Genomic DNA, 22084 nt, shown 5'->3' on the forward strand with positions numbered 1-22084 from the left:
AAGACCTAACTCCATGTGGTCTGGGCTTAGGGGTTCATTGCTTTGTTCATTCATCCATCCGCAAATATTTTAGATACCTGTCACCTACCACACACTGCCTCAGATGTTGATGGTAGAGTATTAAACAAGACAATAGGTTTTCCCTCAAGGAACAGGCATTGAGATGAAGCAGTTCTCATCTTCTGGAATGATCTCCAGTGACCTGACAATCAATGAGTCTTTGTAAGCTGGCAGGGATCACCACTGGACCCAGGGATGTCAGGTTTCTGATGTTTATTTGCCACTCGGGGCATTGGAGCGGGTATGTCAGGGAATCCAAGACCCCTGTATAGAGCCACACAACTCAGGGGCCATGGGCCGAGGTCCTTCATGGGAGGAGGGAGGCAGGAGAAGCAGGAAGATAAATAAGGAGGACCACTCTGTGTAACCCACAGTCTACAACATGGATGTACCTCAAAAGCATCACACTACGTGAAAGAATCCAGACATGAAAGAACACACATTGTATGATACGTTTATATGAAATGTGCAGAATAGCAAATCCATGGAGACATCAAGCATTTGGTTTTGCCAGGGGCTGAGCACAAGGAAAAATGGGGAATGTCTAATAAGGGTACCAGGTTTTCTTCTGGGTGATGAAAATGTTTGAAACTAGATAGTGCTGGTGATGGCCAGGATTGTGAATGAACTAAGTGCTACCTTGTTATACACTTGAGACTGGTTAGTTACAAGATATGAACTTCGTCTTCACTTTAAAGTCTATCTTGGGGACAGAAAGGAGCTGTGTGAAGAGTTTGGGTTCAAGAGCCAGGGACCCAGAGTGTGAATCTTGCTTCTCCACTCACTAGCCAGGTCACCTCAGACCATGCTGGCCATTGCATGGCCTCTGTTTACTCATCTGTACAATGGGCATGATCATTGTACTCACCGCATAGGGCTACTGGAAGGACTCAAGTGAGCTCATGGATGCACAGATCATGGAGCCCAAGGTGTGGAGAAAGGGAGGCTGTGGTTATTCTCAAGAGGGGACTAGTCACTTGGGTAAGTTCTGGCCTCAAAGGCAGAAATGCTGAGAGATACTGAGGCAAGTTTTCCTTCTTTGCTTCATTTATTCAACCAAGTATATACATATACATATGCATGTACATATATATACATATACATATATACACATATTTATGTATATATGTATACATCACTTGTGGAAATCTATTAATAGGTGAAAGGAGACACCTCCTTGAGTTTAGAAGAGCTGCAGAAGGACAGAAGGAAGTGAGATGCAGATGGGACTTTCCCAAGGAGGTGGCATGCATGGAGGCTAGGGATGCTGGCTCACAGCACAGCCTGATCAGAGGCAGGAAGACACGGAGAGAGTTCGGGGGCCATTCTCTGCAGAGGTGGGGACACACGTGACCCTGGTATCCTTGATCACCTTCCCTCAGCCTCTTTGGCGGGGCAGGAACTGGATCTGGTAGCTGGGGGGTACTTTGCCTACCCCACTCTCCCGGGGAGTAAGGTCAAGGTCCTCAGGGGCCACAGGGGTGGCCACGGAGAAGTTCTGGAGGATGGTGGTGAAGAAGAGGAATAATTCGGTGCGGGCAATACCTTCGCCAAGACAGATGCGCTTCCCTGTGGGGACAGAAAAAAGGTTCACAATGTGGACACAAGGCACAGAATTTCGGATCACGGTGTGCACTGGGAGCGGATGCATACACTTTGCCTCATCACTACCCAAAGCCAAACTGTGTCTCTTTGTGACTTGTCTGATGCGTTATCTTCAAACTCTGATAAAATGTTTGGCTCATAGTGGTGCTCAACAGATGTGATACCTGAGTGTAGAGAGATATAATTGTCCCCCTTACAGAGTTGTGCTTTGGGATGTGATCTTGGTTCTCAAGCCCCCTCTAGGGTTGGTGTGAAGATGAGATAAGTTAATACAGGTAAAGCAACTGGCACAGATAAACTGCTCAATGAACAAAGACCTCTCTTTGATTGTCCTCAAGAGGTCATGGCACCTGCACTCTGGAATGCAGGCCCAGCTTACCTATGGAGAAGGGCATAAAAGCGTCATTTTTCCTCACTGCTCCACTGGCATCCAGAAAGTGGTTAGGGTTGAAGTCATCTGGTTTCTCAAAGTAATGTGAGTCATGGAGAGCAGAGCTCAGGATGGGATAGACTTCTGTGCCCTGAGGGAGGGTCACAAGATTGAAAGATATCTCCATTTCCTCCCCCAACCCACCCCTACACATCATGACCCAAGGCTGAGTGATAAAACCAAAAAGAAGTCAAGGTTGGGAGATGAAAGAGAACCCAGGAGAACCACACGAGGGAGATATGGCAGCCCAGTGAGGTGCTGTACCTTGGGGAGGATGTACCCTCGGAAATGAGTGTCTTTAGTGACCATGTGGGGCACGCCAATGGGGATGAGGTCCGAAAATCTCTGAATCTCATGGATGACTGCGTCCGTGTATGGCATTTGGGCTCTGTCATCCAGGGCTGGAGGGCGATATGAGCCAATCACCTGGTCAATCTCCTTGTGGATTCTCTCTGCACAGAAGCATGGGACCAGTGAACCTCATGATAGAGACATTTCACCAGGAACACTGCTTTCTATGTTGGAACACATTTCATTGTTATGAACATTGGTCCATTCATTTCCAGGCCAATAAGCCCGGAAAACCCAGAGGAAATGGTTAGATCATTGACACTCCTTTGAGCAACCAGCTTGGGGTGGGAGGAGAAATGGGAAAACTACAAGAATTTTCACTCTTTAATATCTAACGAACATTATGGATTCTCTCCCAACATACACAAGCAAACACACACACACATGTGAAGCCCAGTTTTGCTCAGAATTTCAGACTAAGAACTCAAGGCTATGAACCTATCAAAGTTCCTCCTCTAAGATGAGTAGAAAATGAACTAATATTTATCGTGTGTATATTATAGATGAGGCATTGTGCTAGGTCCTCAGGAATATAATAGTAAAACACATCAGTGGATTAACCCATGAACAACTGGAGAAGTAAATGAGCACATCAATCATTTGATCAATTAGTAGATCAATTCATGAGCAGCTGCTGCTGCTGTTGCTCCTAAGTCACTTCAGTCGTGTCCGACTCTGTGCGACCCCATAGATGACAGCCCACCAGGCTCCTCTGTCCCTGGGATTCTCCTGGCAAGAATACTGGAGTGGGTTGCCATTTCCTTCTCCAATGTATGCATGCATGCTAAGTCGCTTCAGTCATGTCTGACTCTGTGCGACCCTATGGACAGCAGCCCACCAGGCTCCTCTGTCCACAGGATTCTCCAGGCAAAAGTACTGCAGTGGGTTGCCATTTCCTTCTCCAGTTCATGAGTGGAAAGACTGGTAAATGGAAGAATGCTAATGAATGGATGTATTCTTAACTTATCAAAGAGTAATTTATTACTAAATGATCCATAGACAAACAAATATATGAACTTGATGAACCAATAACTCCTATCAATGGTTGGATCGCTAAACTTATGGAAGAACATGTGAATGAATACATTAAAGGAACAGGTAAACAGAGGAATAAATGGGTGGTCGGATGGATTGAATGATAGATATATAAATCAAGGGTGAATAAATGAGTGTGTTATTAAATAAATAAATGAAAAGATAGATGGGTGAAGGATGCAGTGAAAAACAAGCAGTGGAAGGATTAAAGTATATAACCTAGTTTTAGAAAAACAGATGGATGCATGAATAAATGAAGGAAGAGATGAACCAGTGAAAAACACTTCATTCAATGAATCACTGTTTCGAACGATCAATAGATGAATCAGTTTGTCCAAATAAAGCATGGATGTATATACCCTAGATGAATCATACATGAAAGAATCTAAGTGCACAGGTTGATTGATGAGTTGAAAGGACAGATGGATAAATGAGTGGGTCGATCTTTAAGTGATAGAAGAAACAGTGGGAAAACAGATTGACAGATTCTGTTTTTTTGGCCACTGTGCACTACTTGCCATATCTTAGTTTCCTGACCAGGGGTTGAACCCAGGGCCATGGTACTGAAAGTACTGAGTCGTAAGCACTGGACCTCCAGGGAACTCCCCAGATTGACAGATTCTTCATTCATCCATCCACCAACAGGCCTGGCTTAGTTGGGTAGATCATTCAAAACCTGCACTGCTCAGGGGACTTCCCTGCTGGTCCAGTGGTTAAGGCTGCTCACTGCCACAGCATGGGGTGCAAATTCCATGCCTGGTCAGGGGCCAAGGGAAACAGAAAAACAAAAACAACCTAAGGCTCCTGGTGTAAGAGGGGAATGCCGCCTCTCTCCTTCACCAAAGACCTCTAGCCCCATTTCTGGACCTGCAGAGGGGTCAGAAGCCCCTCCCAGTGCCCGTCCCCGGCCTGCCCACCTGCTATGTGCGGGTACTTGAGCATGAGCAGGAACCCGTAACGGAGCGTGGTGCTGGTTGTCTCCGTGCCAGCAAAGAAGAGCGACAGAATAGACATGATGAGGTTCCGATGATCGAACTGGCTTTGGGGGTCGGACTTATCCTGAATCCAGACGGGTGGGGTTCACATCAGGGGAGGCCGGGGCCCTGCTGCCCACACCTATCCTCTCAGGGTCCCTCCGCCTGTTTCTGGGTCTTACACCATCTGGCCCTTTCCCCTTTCCTCTATGCTCTGTGTGTCCCACCATCTCTCTATCTCGGTCTCAATCTCCCTTCACTCTGTCTTGCTCTGTTTCAATCATCTTCCATCTCTTTGGTGTGTCTGTCCCCCTTCGTCTCCCAGTCTCTCTGCCTCTGTGTCTCTTTTCACCAGCTGCTGCATTTTTCCCCTTGTCCTGTATTTCCCGTACCTGTCTCCTCCCCAGCAACTCCCCCCTCTTTCCTCTCTCCCTCTGCTCCCTTCCAAATCTCCCCTCCCCTCTCCCTTCCCCCCACTGCTCTATTCCTTTCCCCTCCCTTTTCACTCTACATCTTTTATTCTCCTCCCTTCCACCCCATTGCCTCTTCCAAATCCCACTTTTTCCATGCGGAGCAGGTAGCAGTCAATGAAATCCCGGGGGGCATTGGGGTCGAGGGTCTCACGGTGCTTCTCCACACTGTGGCCAATGAAGACGTTGATTTCCTGCAGGTTTTTGTAGATTTGCCTGTGTGAGCCAGGAAAGTACTTCAGGAAGCTGGGGTAGAGTTCAAACAGCTGCCGGAGAGAAGGGACTGTGAGGCCCTTGCAGGGTTCAGCTAGCGGGTCAGAGGGAGGGACAGCCCTTCTGCCCAGTACCCTCACAAGGGATCTCTGTTTTCCTGTCTCTCTCTCCATCTCTCTCTGCCTCTCTGGGGTGTCTTGGTCTCCCTGTCTCTGTCTCTCTCTCCACCTCTCAGTCTCTGTCTCCCTCCGGCTCTCACTCTGTATCTGAGCCCCTCACTCACTGCTTCTGTGTCTCCTTTGTGTAAGAGATCACATTTTTCTCTTTCTGCATCTTTCCCCCTCTCCTTGTGTCCTCTTGTTAGTCTCTGGCCCACCTGTCTCTCTCTCCTTTCCACCTCTCCTCATCTCCATGGGTCTCCTGCTCATCCACCCTCTGCCCTGTCCCTGCCTACCCCAGCCAGTTTATCTCTTCTACTCAAACCTCTCTCTGCCTCTTTCCTCCTCTTGCATCATCCTTGCTGTGTCAGGTGTTGATGACAGAATGCTTACAAAAAATGAAGCTGCTGACTGTCTGGGAGCATATGTTGTATTGCTTTGCCTAATGAGAAATGTAACTTCTAACTTGTTCCAACAATTGCAAGAAATGCAGGATAGTATAAACTATGATCTGGAATTCCTCCTTCACCTGTCCTTCGAGAGATAACATGGTTAACTTTTTGGCAGAACTCCTTCCAGACTTTTCCTCTCCCTGTGGTTCTCTGTGAGAGAAGAAAATTGAAACCCCGTGTTGGACTTGTGCAAGTACTCATCTGAACCTCCTTGCAGATTTTCCAGGCCTGACTCTCCACTAGGAGGTCATGGGAATTTGGATTTGCCATATTCATTCCTGTGACTCTGACCTGCACTCTCGGTTGAGAAGAACAGCCAGGCAGACTTTTCTGAAGTTTCACTTTTTAGCTTAACATACTATAGGGGTGGGGCTTCCCTAGTGGCTCAGAAGGTAAAGAATCTGTCTGCAATGCTAGGGGTCCGGAAGATCCTCTGGAGGAGGAAATGGCAACCCCTTCCAGCATTCCTGCCTGGAGAACTGTATGGACATAGGAGCAGCCTGGCGGGCTACAGTCTCTGGGATCACAAAGAGTCAGACACAACTGAGGGACCAACACTTTCACTTTTTGCAATAGGGGTATTTCTAGGTTAATTGAGAAAGACACACTTTACCTTTTTGTTTGAAGACAGGACCAGGTTCATGTGTGTGTCTTTGATTCCTCTTCCTGTTTCTCCCTCCTCCATCACTCCCCTTTCTTCCTCTTACTGTCTTAGTCCTTGTCTCACCATCTCTCCCTTCCCCCAGGCCTCTGTGTCCCTGTCTCTCTCTCTCTCTGTTGTCTTTGTCCCTCTTCTGCTGGAAGCTGCATTTCCGGTTCCCAAAAGCAAATCACCCCTCTCCCCTGCCTGGATGTCCACCCGAGCTCTGCCCTCCCAGACCTGGCTGGACAGGGAGCTGATGAGCACGAACGATTGGAAGAACAAGTCCAGCAGCCTCAGGAACTCAGGATCTCTGTAGTCAAAGCGTTTTCCGAAGACAATGGAGCAGATGATATTGGCGGTGATAGAGTGGAAGTAGAAGACGGGATCCTGGAGGGCTCCTAGAGGGAAAGGGGTGGGTCGTAGGACACAGACTCAAGTGCTGTGGGAGCTGTCTCTGTGTGACTCTCCTCTATCAGCCACTCACAATTAAAAAAAAAAGCAGCCTCATAACAGCCAACACTCACTAGCCTAGTTGTGCCAGGCCCTATTCTAAGCACTTCACATATTATTTTATTAAATTCTCATCTCAGTCCTGTGAAGAAGGTGCAGACCACATGTTCAATCAACTGCAGGTGCCATTGACAAAACTCTGTTCTCCTGGTCCCTTAACTGTCCGCACTTCCCCACCACCACCCCCATCTTTTCCATCCATCCCTAGAGCTCTCTGGTCCTGGGGAACTCCTCTGCACTTGATTGTTGGTGTCTGGATTCGCCAAGCTCGCCCCAGGCAGAGGGAGGGCGGGCTGTGCCCCCAGGCCTGTAGGTCAGTGCGGCCTCTCCCTGGGTCTCTCCTGTCCACTGTCTCTTTTTCCCTTGCACACCCTTTCCTGAGCCTCTCTGTCTCTCTCCAATCTTCATGCCTCAGTTTCTCCCTGCCATTGTTCCTTCCTGCCTCTCTGAGTCTCTTCTCGTTTTGCCTCAATCCCTCCATATCTGTCTCTTTCTTCCTCTCTGTGTCTCCATCTGAATCACTCTGTCTCCTCTTGTCTTATTCTGAGTCCTTCCATCCTTATACCTCCATAGCTGTCCGTGGCTCTGCCTCTTCCTCCAAGACTCTCCATTTATGTCTCAAAATCTCTTAAGAAAGCATCTTGTCACCTCTATGTCTCAGTCAGGACATTTCTGAGGAATCCTAAAGCCCCTAGAAGTGCCCACCTGACTTTCTAAGAGCAGAAAATCCCGACTGCCCCCTTGCTCACTGCCAGTGGTTCACCCAAAGAAAGGAAAACACAGTATGTTCGTTTTTTTTGAAATGTCTGTTTTCTCTTTTTTTCTCTTTACTTTCTTTTTATTGAAGTCACATTTTGGCCCTTGACAGATACAATCAAACCACAAACTGGTTCCCTTGAACACAGGCAACTAACGTGCTATTTACTGCCTGAGTCGTCTTTGCCTTCCTCTTGACACTGCACCCCTGTATCTCTCCTGCCCCCCGCATTTCTCACCTACCCACCTCTGCCCCATGTCTTTGCCCCTCTCTCAGTCTCTGCTCCTCTGCTGGCCTCCCAAGCTCTGTCTCCTCTATGTCACGACATCTCTCTCTCTCTGCCCACCTACACCCTCTGTCTTTGGGTTACTGTGCTCACACGGCTTCCCCATGTTCTTCTCTTGCCCACACCCACCCCAGGGCTCACCCTGGGATTTCCGCAGCTCCTCCACCAGACACTGAGCCTCCTCCTGAATCCGCTCCTCCACGCTCCGCTTTCCCATCCCGAAGTCCCTCATGGTGGCCAGAGAGAATCGCCGAAGGGCCTTCCAACGTCCCCCGTTGGCAAAGATAACACCTAGGGTTTAGGAGAGGGTTGGGTTGCAGAGGAATTTTCAAGGAGACTCCGGGTCCCACTCCACCCTTATCTTCCCTTCCCAGACTCACCCTCCCCCATCCCCATCCTCATCCCCTGTCCCCTCCCGGTGGCCTTGAGGCCCGTACCATATCCCTGGAAAACTGGGTCAACAACGGCGATCTTCGCTCGGCCAGAGAAGGCCTCGGCCTGGTCCACCAGGGCCTCCCGAATGGCCTCTGTCCCACATATGATGACCACTGGCCTTGGCCCCAGGTACACCGTGAAGACGTCCCCATATTTCTGTTGGAACTGCCAAGCACACCCACAGCCAGGGCTGCTGTTAGTCAGCATGCACCAATGTCCCCATCTCCATTTTTAAACCAGGCAAACACTTGTGTGTGTGTGTGTTAGTCACTCAGTTGTGTCTGACTCTTTGCGACTCCATAGACTGTAGCCCGCCAGACTTCTCTTTCCAAGGAAGTCTCCAGGCAAGAATACTGGAGTGGGTGTCCATGCCCTTCTCCAGGGGATCTTCCCAAACCAGGGATTGAACCTGGGTCTCCTGTATTGCAAGCAAACTCTTTACCATCCAAGCCATCAGGGAAGCCCTAAAACACTTACATATAGATTGGTAATTAAACACTTACATATAGATTGATAACTACCCACTGACCCAAGACCTTATACCCCAGTCTGCCTTTTTGCTTCCCAGAACCCAGCAACTAAAAGATTAACCCGTGACCCAGCCCAGTCCACACTGCTTGGCTTGGTTTGTGTCTTAACCAGCATGTATGTGTGCTAAGTCACTTCAGTCGTGTCCAACTCTTTACGATCCAATGGACCGTAGCCTGCCAGGATCCTGTATGCATAGGATTCTCTGGGCAAGAATACTGGAGTGGGTTGCCATGCTCTCCTCCAGGGGATCTTTCTGACCCAGGGATCGAACCAACAACGCTGACATCTCCTGCATTGGCAGGTGGGTTCTTTACCACTATCACCACCTGGAAAGCACCCTAAGAAGCACAGGTGCTTAAATATTCCTATTAATAATTTCACCCCAGCCCAGGTGATATTAGTTGAGTCTGGTGAGATCTCACTGGCATCTCAACTGAAAAATCATCCTTCTTGGAACTTCCGTGGTGGGTCCACTGGCTAAGACTCTGAGCTCGAAATGCAGGGGCCCATGTTCAACCCCTGCTCAGGGAACTGGATCCCACATGCCGCAACTAAGCATTTGCATTGCACAGTGAAGAGCAGCTAAGACCTAGCACAGGAAAAATAAATAAATAAAATATTTTTTAAAAAAATCTTCCTTCTTCTGACCCACCTTCAACCCCCATCTGCCTCCTGGTAATTTCCCCAGAGATCCAACCACCCACTTGGGAGGCATGAAGCTAAAGTGATAGCCTTCTGGGGCTTATCATGAAATTTGAAAAATCATACCATCAAATGTTGCCACTTGGACAACAGCTCAACAGTATTTATTGAAGCTGGAGGCATGTATACTAAGTAACTCAGCCGCTTCATTCCCAGAAATACACTCAACTAAAATGCATACAGGTGCTTAGCAAAATAAAAAACGAGGAGATTCATAGTTGCCTTATAATAAAATGCTCTGCAACTTAGGGAATAAACAGCTAGTGATGAATTAATAATGTGGACTACTATGCAGCCATGAAAAAACAAACCACTGCTACAACCAACAACAAGAATGAAACTCACAGATGTAATGTTGAGTGAAAGCAAATAGACCCAGAAGAGTTCATATCTCATAATTCTATTTATATGAAATCTAGAAACAGATAACAGGAACTTATGGTGTCAGAATAATAGCAGGGTGGTGACTGGAAGGGGGACTTAAGGAGGTTTCTGGGCATGAGCCAAGTTGTTACGTATCTGTATGTCAACTCAATTCGTATGTTCCTTTGAAAAAATTCACTGAGCTGAGCACTTAGGATTTGTGTACTTTACCCTAAAGGTTAAACTTCACTTACAAGTTGACTTACAGAAGAGGAAAGACAAACACCATATGATATCACTTATATGTGGAATCTAAAGTATGACACAGCCAGGGAACAAAGATTCTGCATGCTGCACAATGTGGCCAAAGAAATAATAATTAAATTAAGGTAACACAGTGTAAAAAAAAATCAATTTAAAAAGTGACACAAATGAAACAAATATGATACAAATTAACATACCTAAGAAACAGAAACAGAATCCCAGACATAGAGAACAGACAGGTTGTTGTCAAGGGGAAGACCTGGGGATGGAGTGGGAGGCTGGGCACAGCAGATGTAAGCTTTTAGACATGGAAAGGATAGAAAATGAAGTCCTATTGTATAGCACAGGGAACTACATTCAATATCCTGAGATAAACCATGATGGAAAAGAAGACTTTTAGAAGGAATGTGTATATATGTACAACGGAATCACTTTTCTGTACAGCAGAAATCAGCAAAACTTGGTAAATCAGCAATACTGCAATTTCAAAACTTGATTAAAAAGTTGACTTAAATTATAAAAAGGTTAAGTTCACTGAAAACTCTCTCACCGTGATCTCTGCAAACCCTCTTTGCTGGTCTCCTTACTTCCTTTCCTGTGCTACACACAATCCTTTCACTACACACCCCACCCTATCTTGAAACCAGAGCTACCTCATTAAAATGTAAATTAATTAATATCCCTAACCTGTTTCAAACCATCCAGTGCTCCTCCTACCCTGAGAATGAGACCTGAAGTTTCCCCATGGTAGACAGAGCCCTACACGATGTTGCCCCATCACCCCTCTGACATCTCCACCCACTCACACAGACCCTTCGGTCACACAGCTCCAGGCTCCCTGTGGTTCCCCAAACATGCTGAGCTTGCTCCTGCTTCTGAGTGCTGGCTCTGACACCTGTCGCTCATTGATGTCATCCACAGGCATCTTTCAGGGTGTCTGATCAGCAACAAGGCAAGATGGAGCCTTTCCTTCACCACTCATTCTAAAGTAGCTTCAAGTGGCTCCTGTCACTTTTGTAAAAAAATATTTATTTTTAGTTAGAGGATAATGACTTTACAACATTAGGTTGGTTTCTGCATATGTGAACATGAATCAGTCGTAGGTATACCTATGTCCCCTCCCTCTTGAACCTCCCTCCCACCTCACACCCCATCCCACTGCTCTAGGTTGTCACAGACCACTGGTTTCTGGCTCTCCCAACTCTTGAAAATATCACCTTGCTTTACTTTAATCATAGTTCTTACCAACCTAATGTTTCCTTCTCTGTTTGTGTGCCCTGTCTAATGCCACGTCATCAATGCCTAGAATGTTTCCTGGTACACACAAGGTGCCCAGTAAGTTACCACTGAATGAATGAATAACTGAATGAATAGATCAAGTAACGTCCTTTAATGAGCACTTACTGTATACCAAGCTCCATGCACTATCTAGTCCTCACAAGTCTTTTATGAGGCAGGCATTCTTATCATCACGACCTCATCTTGCTGAAGAGAAGCTAAGATTCCATGAGTAAGAGTTGAATCTGGAACACAAACCCTCAGCCATCTGACTCCAGAAGGATTTGGAAGTAAATCATGACACCTACTAACCTATGACCTCTCTTTCCCTCCCTCCCTCTATCTCTCCCAACCTCTCTCTCTCTCTCCAAAGACACAATGAGAATGGAGGATCATGGGGAATTCCCTGGTGGTCCCGTGGTTGGAATTCCAAGCTCCCACGGTAGGGGGCATGAGTTCAACCCCGGGTTGGGGAATTAAGATCCCATATGCCCCATGACACGACAGGAAAAAAAGAGGATCACAGACATACAAAGGATCCTTGCAAGAGCTATAGAAGAAATTTAGAGGGTCTGGAACTAGCAAAAACTTATGCAAAATGTATGTGAATATTTATGGAGGAGGGGATCCACCATGCCTTAAACTCCCAAAGGATTTAGTGATCCCCAAGTTGTCAGGAGACCCAGGAGAAGGGGTTGTGATCCCTGGGTTTGGAAGATCCCCTGGAGTAGAACATGGCAACCCACACCAGTATTCTTGCCTGGAGAATGCCATGGACAGAGCAGCCTGCCAGGCTACAGTCCATGGGGTCACAAAGAGTCAGACACAACTGAGTGTGCATCTGATATCAATAAATAAAATAACAAATTATTAGGCAGCTTCCATCTATGAAGGAGAGGAAAAGTCCTCCATTCTGGACTTGCATGTCCCCTCTGTGAAGTCCCAGGGTGTAACTATGGACCAGTGCCTTCCCTGGGCTGACGTCACTCTCTATTTCTCTAAGGTGAGGGCGACTCCTCTTCTAGGCCACGAGCTGTTGTAACCAAGACCTGATGAATTCACTCCACAATACAGGTAAATCCTAGCCACTTAATTCTGAGTGAAAAAACTAAGTCCAGATATTTCCACCAAAGTCCATGGTGTTCACCCTTGTGATGGAAATGAAATAATACACACTTGGGGCCCCCACATCTGTGATAAAACACTCTCCCTTAAATCAAAGGCTGGTCCAGTGGTTAAAAACCCACTTTCCTATGCAGGGGACACGGGTTCAATCCCTGGTCGGGGAACTAAGATCCCACATGCCACAGAGGAACTAAACCAGACTGCCCCAACTAGAGAGCTCTTGAGTCACAACTACTGAGCCTGCGCGCTCTAGAGCCCATGCGCTACAAGTGAAGCAGGCACACCACAACTAGAGGAAGTTTGCACACCACAGCAAAGAACCAGCAGAGCACAAAAAAACAAAAACACAGAAAACAGATGGCAAGCCCGAGACTCAGGAGTGTGGTCACTGCAGGGGCTGGGGGGAGGGGACAGAGCACTGGGGCTGCTGGGGGTTACTGTCGAGTGTTCCCTGAGCCTGACCTGCTGGGCAGCAGGATCGTGGGTGCAGCTTACACGGTGTGTGTGTTCGGCTGCTCAGTCGTGTCTGACTCCTTGCAGCCCCATGGACTGTAGACCCCAGGCTCCTCTGTCCATGGAATTTTCCAGGCAAGACTGCTGGAGTGGGTTGCCATTTCCTACTCCAAGGGATATTTCCGACCAAGGATTCAAACCCACTGACAGGCTTATTCTTTACCACTGCACCACCTGGGAAGCACATGGATTCCATTATTGATACATAAATAGATCATCCATCATGAAATCATGCCTAGAGAGCCGTGATACAGGGCCTGGTAAACACTCCAGGGTCAGCTACTCATTGCACATTAATGTTAACGATTGGTGAGAACTTGGGACCTGCCTCCTCTGTTCCCCGTCCCTCCTTCCCTTTGTCTGCCTCTGGCTGGGGCCAATCTTTGACAGCTTTCGTTGGCAGACGAGAAACCTATTGACTGGTACCACCACCCCTTCTCTCTGTCTTCCTGTGGCAGGCAGGGACTCGGGAGAGGGGGACAGAGGAGTAGGGATTTCTATACCCCCGGCTCACACCCAGACACCACTTCACGCCCGCCCGCCCTCTCCAGGGACAGTGTCCACACACTTCCAACTGAGCAAGGGACGCCTCTGACTGCCTGATCGCCATCCACCACACTTCAGCTCCACACCCCTTCCTCGCCGAACTTCCCACAGCCCACCCCTGAGCTTGGAAGGATGCCTCACATACCCTGATGAATGATCCCCAAGGACAGAGGCAAGGAGCCACCCTCAGACCTCGCCCACATGAGTCTCACCCTCAGGAAGGATTTGAGCAGGCCTTTTCTGTCCATCTGCAGAAGGTTCCCCAGGAAGGGCAGAGGACGGGGGCCAGGCGGGAGGCGCCCATGGGCCTTTGGGCGGCCTCTGGCCAGCAGGACCCAGAGTCCTGTGAGCAGAGCAAGGAGAAGGAGCACGCTGAGCTCCATGGCCGCCGTCCGAAGGTCTCCCAACTGCTGGACTTCTGCCTGAGCCTTTTATGCTAAGCCTGCCCCCACACCCAGTTATGTAACATCATCCATTCCCTGGAATCCTCAGCGAGTGTGAACTCAAAAGAAAAGGAGCACATACTTCCTGCTCCCGTAGTCAGCTGACCTGCTCCCCTGATACCTCTACAGCCCCTCCCTAGATGCTGGCAGAGACACCACGGTAGCCATAACAAGGTCACCATGCATCTGTTGACTTTTGTGGGTATGGGGAGCACCCGTTGTCTCCTGGCTTTAGCTGTGTTCGTGGGTTTGTGTTTAATACTTTGGTGCATACCTGCTTGCGCGTGTGTGCTTGCATGATTCTTACACATGAAAGAGGGCTTGTATTTATGTGAACATGCCCATGTGTGTTTCTGCACATGAGTGTGAGTGTGCTTACGCATATGTCTCTGCACGTATGTGGATCTACGTATTTATGTGGTGCCTCACACGTGAAGGTGTGTTGTGTTTTCGTGGTGGTGGTTGTGGTGGGATGGGTCTGTGTGTGTGTGTGTGTGCGAGCATGTGCATCAGACAGTCCCTGTCACTACAGAGCTTGCAGACACTCAGCCTTTATCTCTCCAGCCCCACCTCCTTCGCCCTCCCTTCTGTGAGAGCCACAGATGGGAGAGGCAGGAGAAAGGAAACAATTGGGGTGTGAGACAGAGCTCTGGGGTCTCAGATCTCTGATGCCCTGAGTTTTCTCCCAGCCTCCTCCTCCGTCTTCACAGCGGCAGGACTTTCCTCCATCCCCTGATGACAGTCCGTGTGTGTCTGTCTCCCTCCTGCTGTCTCTCTCCATCTCTGTGTCTGTTTCACTGCTTAAACTCTGAGCTCCAGGAGCAGAGACTGTGTGCAGTTTGATCAATGTCCACTCAGCTGGCCTGTCTCCAGCCTCCCCTGAGCCTTTGGCAGCCTCCATTTGTATTTACTAAATAAGCTAATGATTCTGTCTGTGTCCACTTGTTGTGGCCTGGGTCTGGTTTTCCACCTCCCTCTATCTCTCCTCTTTAGAAGGAGGGTGGCAGTCTCTTTCTTGCAATGTTAGACAAACCTCTTGAGGACCCAAAACTCTGACCCCAGCAGTTGAGTCAGACTCCTCCAACCCAGTGTCCCTTGATCTCTTGAAGAGGTGGGACCTGTACTTTCCTGACCCTGGAGAGAGGCCACCATGAACTTTCCTTAACCCAGGTCCTGGGTTCCACTGTGCTGTGTGAACTGGCACTGAACTTGGGTCCTTATTCCAGGCCCAGGAATCACCGATGGGGAGACACGAAGTGCTTTACCCAGAGGAAATCACCTAATCCTCACTCAGTCAATGGAGTGAATGACAGAGAGGTTAAGATCTTGCCCAAGGCCACACAGCCATCCAGAGGTAGCATCAGGAGTCAAGCCCAGACAGTTTAGCTCCAGAGTCTGTTCTTCCAACCACTTGACCAGGCTGCCTTTCTGAGACAGATGCAGAGAGAGATAACAGACAAAGAGAAGCAGAAGGAAAAGAAATGGAAAGGGTGAGAGGCAGAGAGGACAGTAAGTTCGAAGGGAAAGAGTTCTCTGGGTGAGGAAGCAAGGGAGAAGCTTGGTGAAACAAACTGCTTTCTTTCCTACAGGACTTCTCCGAGCCCTTAGATTGCTAACATGAGCTGTCAATCACTCATCAAGAGGGGAGGGGACTTGACAGGAGCTCCCAGTCTATTTGGAGGACACATCACAATCTCTTGGGCAAGTGTCTGCTGCTCTTTGAGCTTCCGGTTTGCTCATCAGCAAAATGTGGGTACCTACCCTATAGGATATTTATGAGAATGCAAATGAGACCCAATGTACAGGGGGCCTGGTCCAAAGTAAGTGTTCTATGAATGCACTGTGGCCACAGAGAGGGACACAGAGACTCAGAGACCAAGACTGAGGAAGGCAGAGAGACAGACAGACCCAGAAAGAGAGACTTGAGACATGACTGAGAGAGACACCCAAGACAAGGCTATGGCGAGACCTCAAAGGACACAGCAGACATTTACTCATTCATTCAATAAGCCATTATTGGGTGCCGACTGTGTGCCAGGCCCTGTTTTAGGCACTGGGGACGCAGCAGTGAACAAAACGTGAATATCTTCGCTCTCACAGAGCTAACATTCTAGCGGGAGGGTCAGATAACAATAAACGGTCATACATTCAGTAAATTCCCACAGTGACAGGTAACATACAGGCATCAAGCCCTGGGTTGTCCTTCCTGGTTGTCTATCACCTGTGCACATTTCGTTTGACCAGCATCCACCTGTGCTGGGTACATGGTGGTTTGCTAATCACCCTGGGAGTGGGACACGTTTTATTGTCAGGGAAGGAGGCACAAAGGTGGAAATGGTGATACCTGAGATCTGAGAGAACAGGTATGGCAAGGAGGCAGGCAGAGAGATGCTGAGACACAAAGAGGGAAACCCAGAAGCCCCGAGACAGTCGGACAGAGGACAGACATGAACACGGGAGAAGTGTAGCCACTTGTGTAGGGCCTTCCCCGGTGCCGTCCCTGTGGGGGCTTCCGTGGTAGCTCAGACGGTAAAGCGTCTGCCTGCAGTGCGGGAGACCTGGGTTTGATCCCCGGGTCGGGAAGATCCCCTGGAGAAGGAAATGGCAACCCACTCCAGTACTCTTGCCTGGAAAAGTCCATGAATGGAGGAGCCTGGTGGGCCACAGTCCAGGGGGTCGCAACGAGTCGGACATGACGGGGCGACTTCCCTCGCCCTGGTGGTTGTAGATGTCTAGTTGCTAAGTCATGTCCGACTGCCACCAGCACTGTCTGTGTGGTTCTCAGACCTGGCGTGCCTCTCTTCCCTCACTGTCAAATGGGGATAACGGCCAACCCCTTCCCCAGGGATGCTGTGAGAGTTCAGTCAGGTGTCACACCTACGCTTGTCACACCCTGATGGTCCAGTGGCTAACACTCTGCGCTGCCAAACCAGGGGGCCCAGGTTCCATGCCTGGGCAGGGAACGAGATCCCACATATCGCAACTAATGATCCCCCACGCTGCAAGCTAAAGACTCTGCATGCCACCACTAACACCCAGCACAGCCAAATAAATAAAAATTAGAAATATTTAAACCAAAGGAAAAGCAACTTGGGTAGATTCTAGCATGTATTACCCATTACACACTTGTTTTCCTGATAAAGTCAATGGAAACATCGGGAGGTTTGCTCCAAATCCTCTTTTGCCCATTCACACATGAAGGTGCACAATGGTTTCAGAATAATGCTTTTAACTGCATCCGGTTAAATTCCTTAAGGAAGCCAAGCACACGCTATGGCTGAGTCCCTTTGCCGTTCACCTGAAGTTATCACAACATCGTTGTTAATCGGCTGTGTGTGACGCTTAGTCGTTCACTCATGTCCGACTCTTTGCGACCCCAGGGACAGTAGCCCGCCAGGCTCCTCTGTTCATGGGGATTCTCCAGGGAAGAATACTGGAAAGGGTTGCCATGCCCTCCTGGTTAGTTGCCTATACCCCAATACAAAATAAAGTTCAAAAGGGGAAAAAAAGGCAATTTTTAAGATATCTAATATTCTTCATATACCATTATAAAGTTTTTTTAGCATAAATGAATGTCAAACCAGAAAAAGAAGTCAATCACACAAAGTCACACATTGCACATGATTCCATTTCCATGAAATATCCAGAACTGGCAAATCTGTGGACACAGAAAGATCAGTTGTTGGCAGAGACTAGGGGAAGGGAGAATGGGATGTGCCTGCCTAATATATACAGGGTTTTCCTTTGGGGTGATGAGAAGGTTCTGGAACTAGACAGTGGTATGGTTTTACAGCATCCTGTGTGTACTTCATGCACTCAATTGTAAAGGAGTCTCTTGGGCCTAGAAAAGAGAACAACAGTCTCAAAGGCCCCTTGCTGAATCATCTAACTTAGGAGAAAGCAAAATATAACTTTAGTTCCATCCTGATGCTCCAGGCCAGTTGCATCTATCTGGGAATTATCACCCCCTGTCCGGAAACCCACCACCCCCTACACCTGCCCAGAAGACTTATCACCCCCTGCCCAACTACAAGTGTCATCTCAACAAAAGAATACTCAAAATATCCCGCCTGATTGACGTTTCCCTTATCACTTCCACAAACCTCCCTATAAGTATGAAGCCTCCCTGATCCCTTTCGCCGCTCAGCCTGGTCGTTAGGCCGACTGTCGCCCCTCCTTGCCGAATAAAGGTAACCTACTTCTGTTGAGGTCGTCTTTCCTTTTCTGCCTCGCCAGAACTGTGCCTTACAAATTGTACTTTTAAAAATAGTACAGCTCATGTTATGTTTGCTGTGAAGTATGTAAGTAAAGTCGCTCAGTCGAGTCGGACTCTTTCCGACCCCATGGACTGTAGCCTACCAGGCTCCTCTGTCCATGGGATTTTCCAGGCAAGAATACTAGAGTGGGTTGCCATTTGCTCCTCCAGGGATCTTCCTGACCCAGGGATCGAACCCGGGTCTCCAGCATTGCAGACAGATGCTTTACCGTCTGAGCAAGCAGGGAAGCCCATGATGATAAAAAACAAACAAACAAACAAACAAAAAAACCCTTTACTTCATAAGATCCCCACAAAAGTCAATTTATTAAAAGTCAAAAATAAACCAAATGTGTGATATAGTGCATTCTTCTCAGAAACGTGTTCAAAAACAAGATCTAGTGGCATCATCTTAGACTGGTGATGAGTCTAAATGATATTTCCAGAGCTGCAATTGAAATGTGCTGTGAAAATATCTGTGCTTTCTGGGGGCTTCCCTGATGGTCCAGTGGTTAAGACTGCAGCAGGAATGCAGCAGGATTGAATGGGTTCCATTCCTGGTCGGGGAAATAAGATCCCAAATGTTGCAGGGCGTGGCCAAAAAGAAAAGAAAATATCTGGTTTCCATTAGTGACAAACCCACTGTTACTGCTGACATGACTGCAATCTGCCTTCATAAATGAGAAAAAGGCTAAAGTTCAGAATGAGTTTAGTGAAAAACATACAATTTTGTTTTCCATCCAAGTTCCTAGGGCCCCTGAATTCTAGGGGTTCCTGGACCTCAGATAAAGACTTCCTGGTCTAGAGGCTTCAAATCGAGGCCCTGGAGTCCTGCAGGCCTGGATTTAAACATTGTCTCTGACACATATTAGCTTTGACAAGTGACTGTCCTCCCTAGGCCTCCATTTTGTCATCTATAAAATGGGGAGTTTTTATGTTTTTTCTCATCATTTTTAAAACATTTCTTTTTAATGGGAGGATAATTGCTTTACAATATTGTGTTCATTTCTGCCATGCACCAACATGAATCCGCCATAGGTATACCCATGTCCCCTCCCTCTTGAAGCTCCCTCCCACCTCCCACCCCCACCTTACCCTCTAGGTTGTTACAGAGCCCAGGTTTGAGTTCCCTGAGCCATAGAGCAAATTCCCGAACGCTATCTATTTTACACATGGTAGTGTATGTTCTTCCATGCTACTCTCTCCATTCATCCCACCCTCACCTTCCTCCTCCCACCCCCACATCCCCAACTCCATTCTCTATGGCTGCATCACCATTGCTGCCCTACAAATAGATTCATCAGTACCATCTCTCTAGATTCCATATATATGCATCAATATGCGACATTTGTTTTTCTCTTTCTGACTTACTTCACTCTGTATAATAGGCTGTAAGTTCATCCATCTCATTAGCACAGACTTAGATGCGTTCCTTTTCATGAATGAGTAATATTCCTAAAATGGGGTGTTTTAAAATTGTTTATACGCATTACATCAAGAATGTGGCTATTGAATGAATCACACAGGTCACACAGCACAGTAGGAACCATGACCTGGGGTCAGGAAAGTCCATGGTGGTGCCACTCCAAGGTCAGGAAAGTGCAATGTTTCGCCCCTGTGTTGAAATGCACCACAATATGATCAACAGGAAACAAAGGTCAGGAAGCAGAAGAGTTTGCGGTATGTAAATCCCAGTCCCTGCAGGGCACAGACTGAATGTGTCTGGTGTTTCCAGGGCCCAGTTGGGTGTTTGGGTCATGGCAGTGGCCCAGAAGACTATTGTGACATGAATAACGATTTTCTGGGGTTTAACTGTGTCATCCCCAAAATTGATACATTGAAGTCTGACTCAGTGGACATGAGTTTGAGTCAACGGGGGTTGGTGATGGACAGGGAGACCTGGTGTGCTGCACTCCATGGGGTCGCAGAGAGTCGGACATGACTGAGTGATTGAACTGAACTGAATTGAACCCTTAACCCCCAGTACCCAAGAATGTGACCTTACTTGAATATCCATTCATTCATTGCAAATGTAACCAAGTTAAAAAGAGGTCCTTAGTGTGGGCCCCAATCTTGTTAGACTGGTGTCTTTATGAAAGGGGTAGTTCAGGACACAGACACATCCCAGAGAGAATGCCATGGGAAGATAAAGGCAGAGATGAGGATGATGCTTCGAGAAGTCAGGGAACGTCAAAGATGGCCAGCAAACCACCAGACACGAGGGGAGAGGCCTGGAATAGATTCTCTCCCATGGCTTTTAGAAGGAATCAAATCTGATGACTCCGTGATCCTTGTTAAAGCAGACTTAGAAACTAATATAGACTGGGATGACCCCAGATGGAAAGTCACATGATGTATCAGTTTCCTATGGCTGATATAAAAACGATCACAAACTCAGTGCCCTCAAATAACACAAATGTATTATCTTACAGCTTATTTATTTCCTTAGCTGTATCATCTTACAGGTTTTTCATTTCTTTTTATTATCGTACACATTTTCAGTTTCTAGATGCGGCATCTCTTGGCTCATGGCCCCTTCCTCAGTCTTCAAAGCCAGGAGCATAGCATCTTCTTTCTTCTCTGACCTCTGCCACTGTCTTCTCTATGTCTGATCTTCTGCCTTGCTCCTTTTTTTCTCCAGGGGGACACACCACATGGCTTGCAGGATCTTAGTTCCACAACCAGGGATAGAACCTGTGCCTCCTGCAGTGGAAGCATGGAGTCATAACCACTGGACCACTGGGGAATTCGCTCTGCCTCCCTCTTATAAAACCTCTTGCTGTTACATTGGGTCCATCCAGATAATCCAGGTTAATCTCCCCACCTCAAGATCCTTAACTTCGTCCCATCTGCAAAGCCCCCTATGCCATTAAAGATATTTTAACATATTCTCAGGGTGTACAGATTAGGACACAGAGATCCCTGGCACAAGGTGGGGAGATACTACCCAGGACTTTGCAGGCTGGGTCCATGACAAGTGACCCTGAGATGGACAATCGTGCATAAGACCCCTGTTGGTTCTCATCACTCAATGGACATGAATGTGAGCAAACTCCAGGAGACAGTGAAGGACAGGGAAGCCTGGCATGCTTTAGTCCATGGGGTCACAAGGAGTCAGACACGAGTTAGCGACTGAACAACAACAACAACAACAAATTCCTGAGGAAGGACCTGGGAGCCATGGAATGGCTTTGAGCAGGGGAGTGAAATGGTAAGATGTATTCTTGGAAGGGACCATGCTCTGGCTGCCAAGTAAAGAGTGGCTGAGAGAACTTCTTGCCTCTCTTGACCTTGGCACAGATACATCCTTTCACCCCACCTTCGTGATTTGCTGCTTGGTCTCCAACATCATCTGTTCCATGATCTTTGACCATTGTTTTGACTACAAGGATGAAGACTTCCTAGGGCTGCTGGCTGAAAACCTGCAGCAGGTGGACAATTTGGGGGTCAAGGTACCTGCTGAAGCCACCCCAACCCCAATCGCACAGCCCTTCCTCCAGAGTCCTTTCTTTCAGTTCAAATGTCTGCCAACATAAATGAGCCTGTATATGTGTTCACCTCTTGGTTGGATACTGGAGACACACCAGGAGCCAAGATATACCTAGCTGTGTCATCAAGCGATGACAGACATGTGACCAAACCTGATAGCCCAGAGGGATCAGGGCCATGGCAGTCCATTCAGTCC

The 22084-nt window shown here is 47.8% G+C and overlaps 1 protein-coding gene and 1 pseudogene across 1 annotated transcript; both read right to left on the reverse strand.

The window, feature by feature from the left end:
• LOC122692767 overlaps positions 1 to 933 on the reverse strand; it is a 28047-nt pseudogene extending 27114 nt beyond the window's left edge.
• On the reverse strand, positions 494 to 14159 carry LOC122692054 (cytochrome P450 2B4-like). Its single transcript, XM_043899233.1, has 9 exons — positions 13914 to 14159; positions 8382 to 8544; positions 8086 to 8235; positions 6629 to 6789; positions 5015 to 5191; positions 4399 to 4540; positions 2360 to 2547; positions 2045 to 2186; positions 494 to 1629 (listed from the first exon to the last, which is right to left on the reverse strand). Exons 1-9 carry the CDS (start codon positions 14082 to 14084, stop codon positions 1439 to 1441), a joined length of 1485 nt encoding a protein of 494 aa, XP_043755168.1. The 5' UTR covers positions 14085 to 14159; the 3' UTR covers positions 494 to 1438.
• Positions 14160 to 22084: the final 7925 nt, after the last annotated feature.

Source organism: Cervus elaphus, chromosome 4 (genome assembly GCF_910594005.1).
Source record: "Cervus elaphus chromosome 4, mCerEla1.1, whole genome shotgun sequence".
Taxonomy (NCBI): Eukaryota; Metazoa; Chordata; class Mammalia; order Artiodactyla; family Cervidae; genus Cervus; species Cervus elaphus.

Coding starts and splice junctions, on each gene's coding strand:
- LOC122692054 (XM_043899233.1), bottom strand. CDS start 14,084: ATGGAGCTCAGCGTGCTCCTTCTCCTTGCTCTGCTCACAGGACTCTGG. Junction 6,790..8,085: donor GGAGCTGCGGAAATCCCAGG/GTGAGCCCTGGG, acceptor CTTTCCCTCTAG/GAGCCCTCCAGGATCCCGTC. Junction 2,548..4,398: donor CAAGTACCCGCACATAGCAG/GTGGGCAGGCCG, acceptor GCTTCTGTGCAG/AGAGAATCCACAAGGAGATT.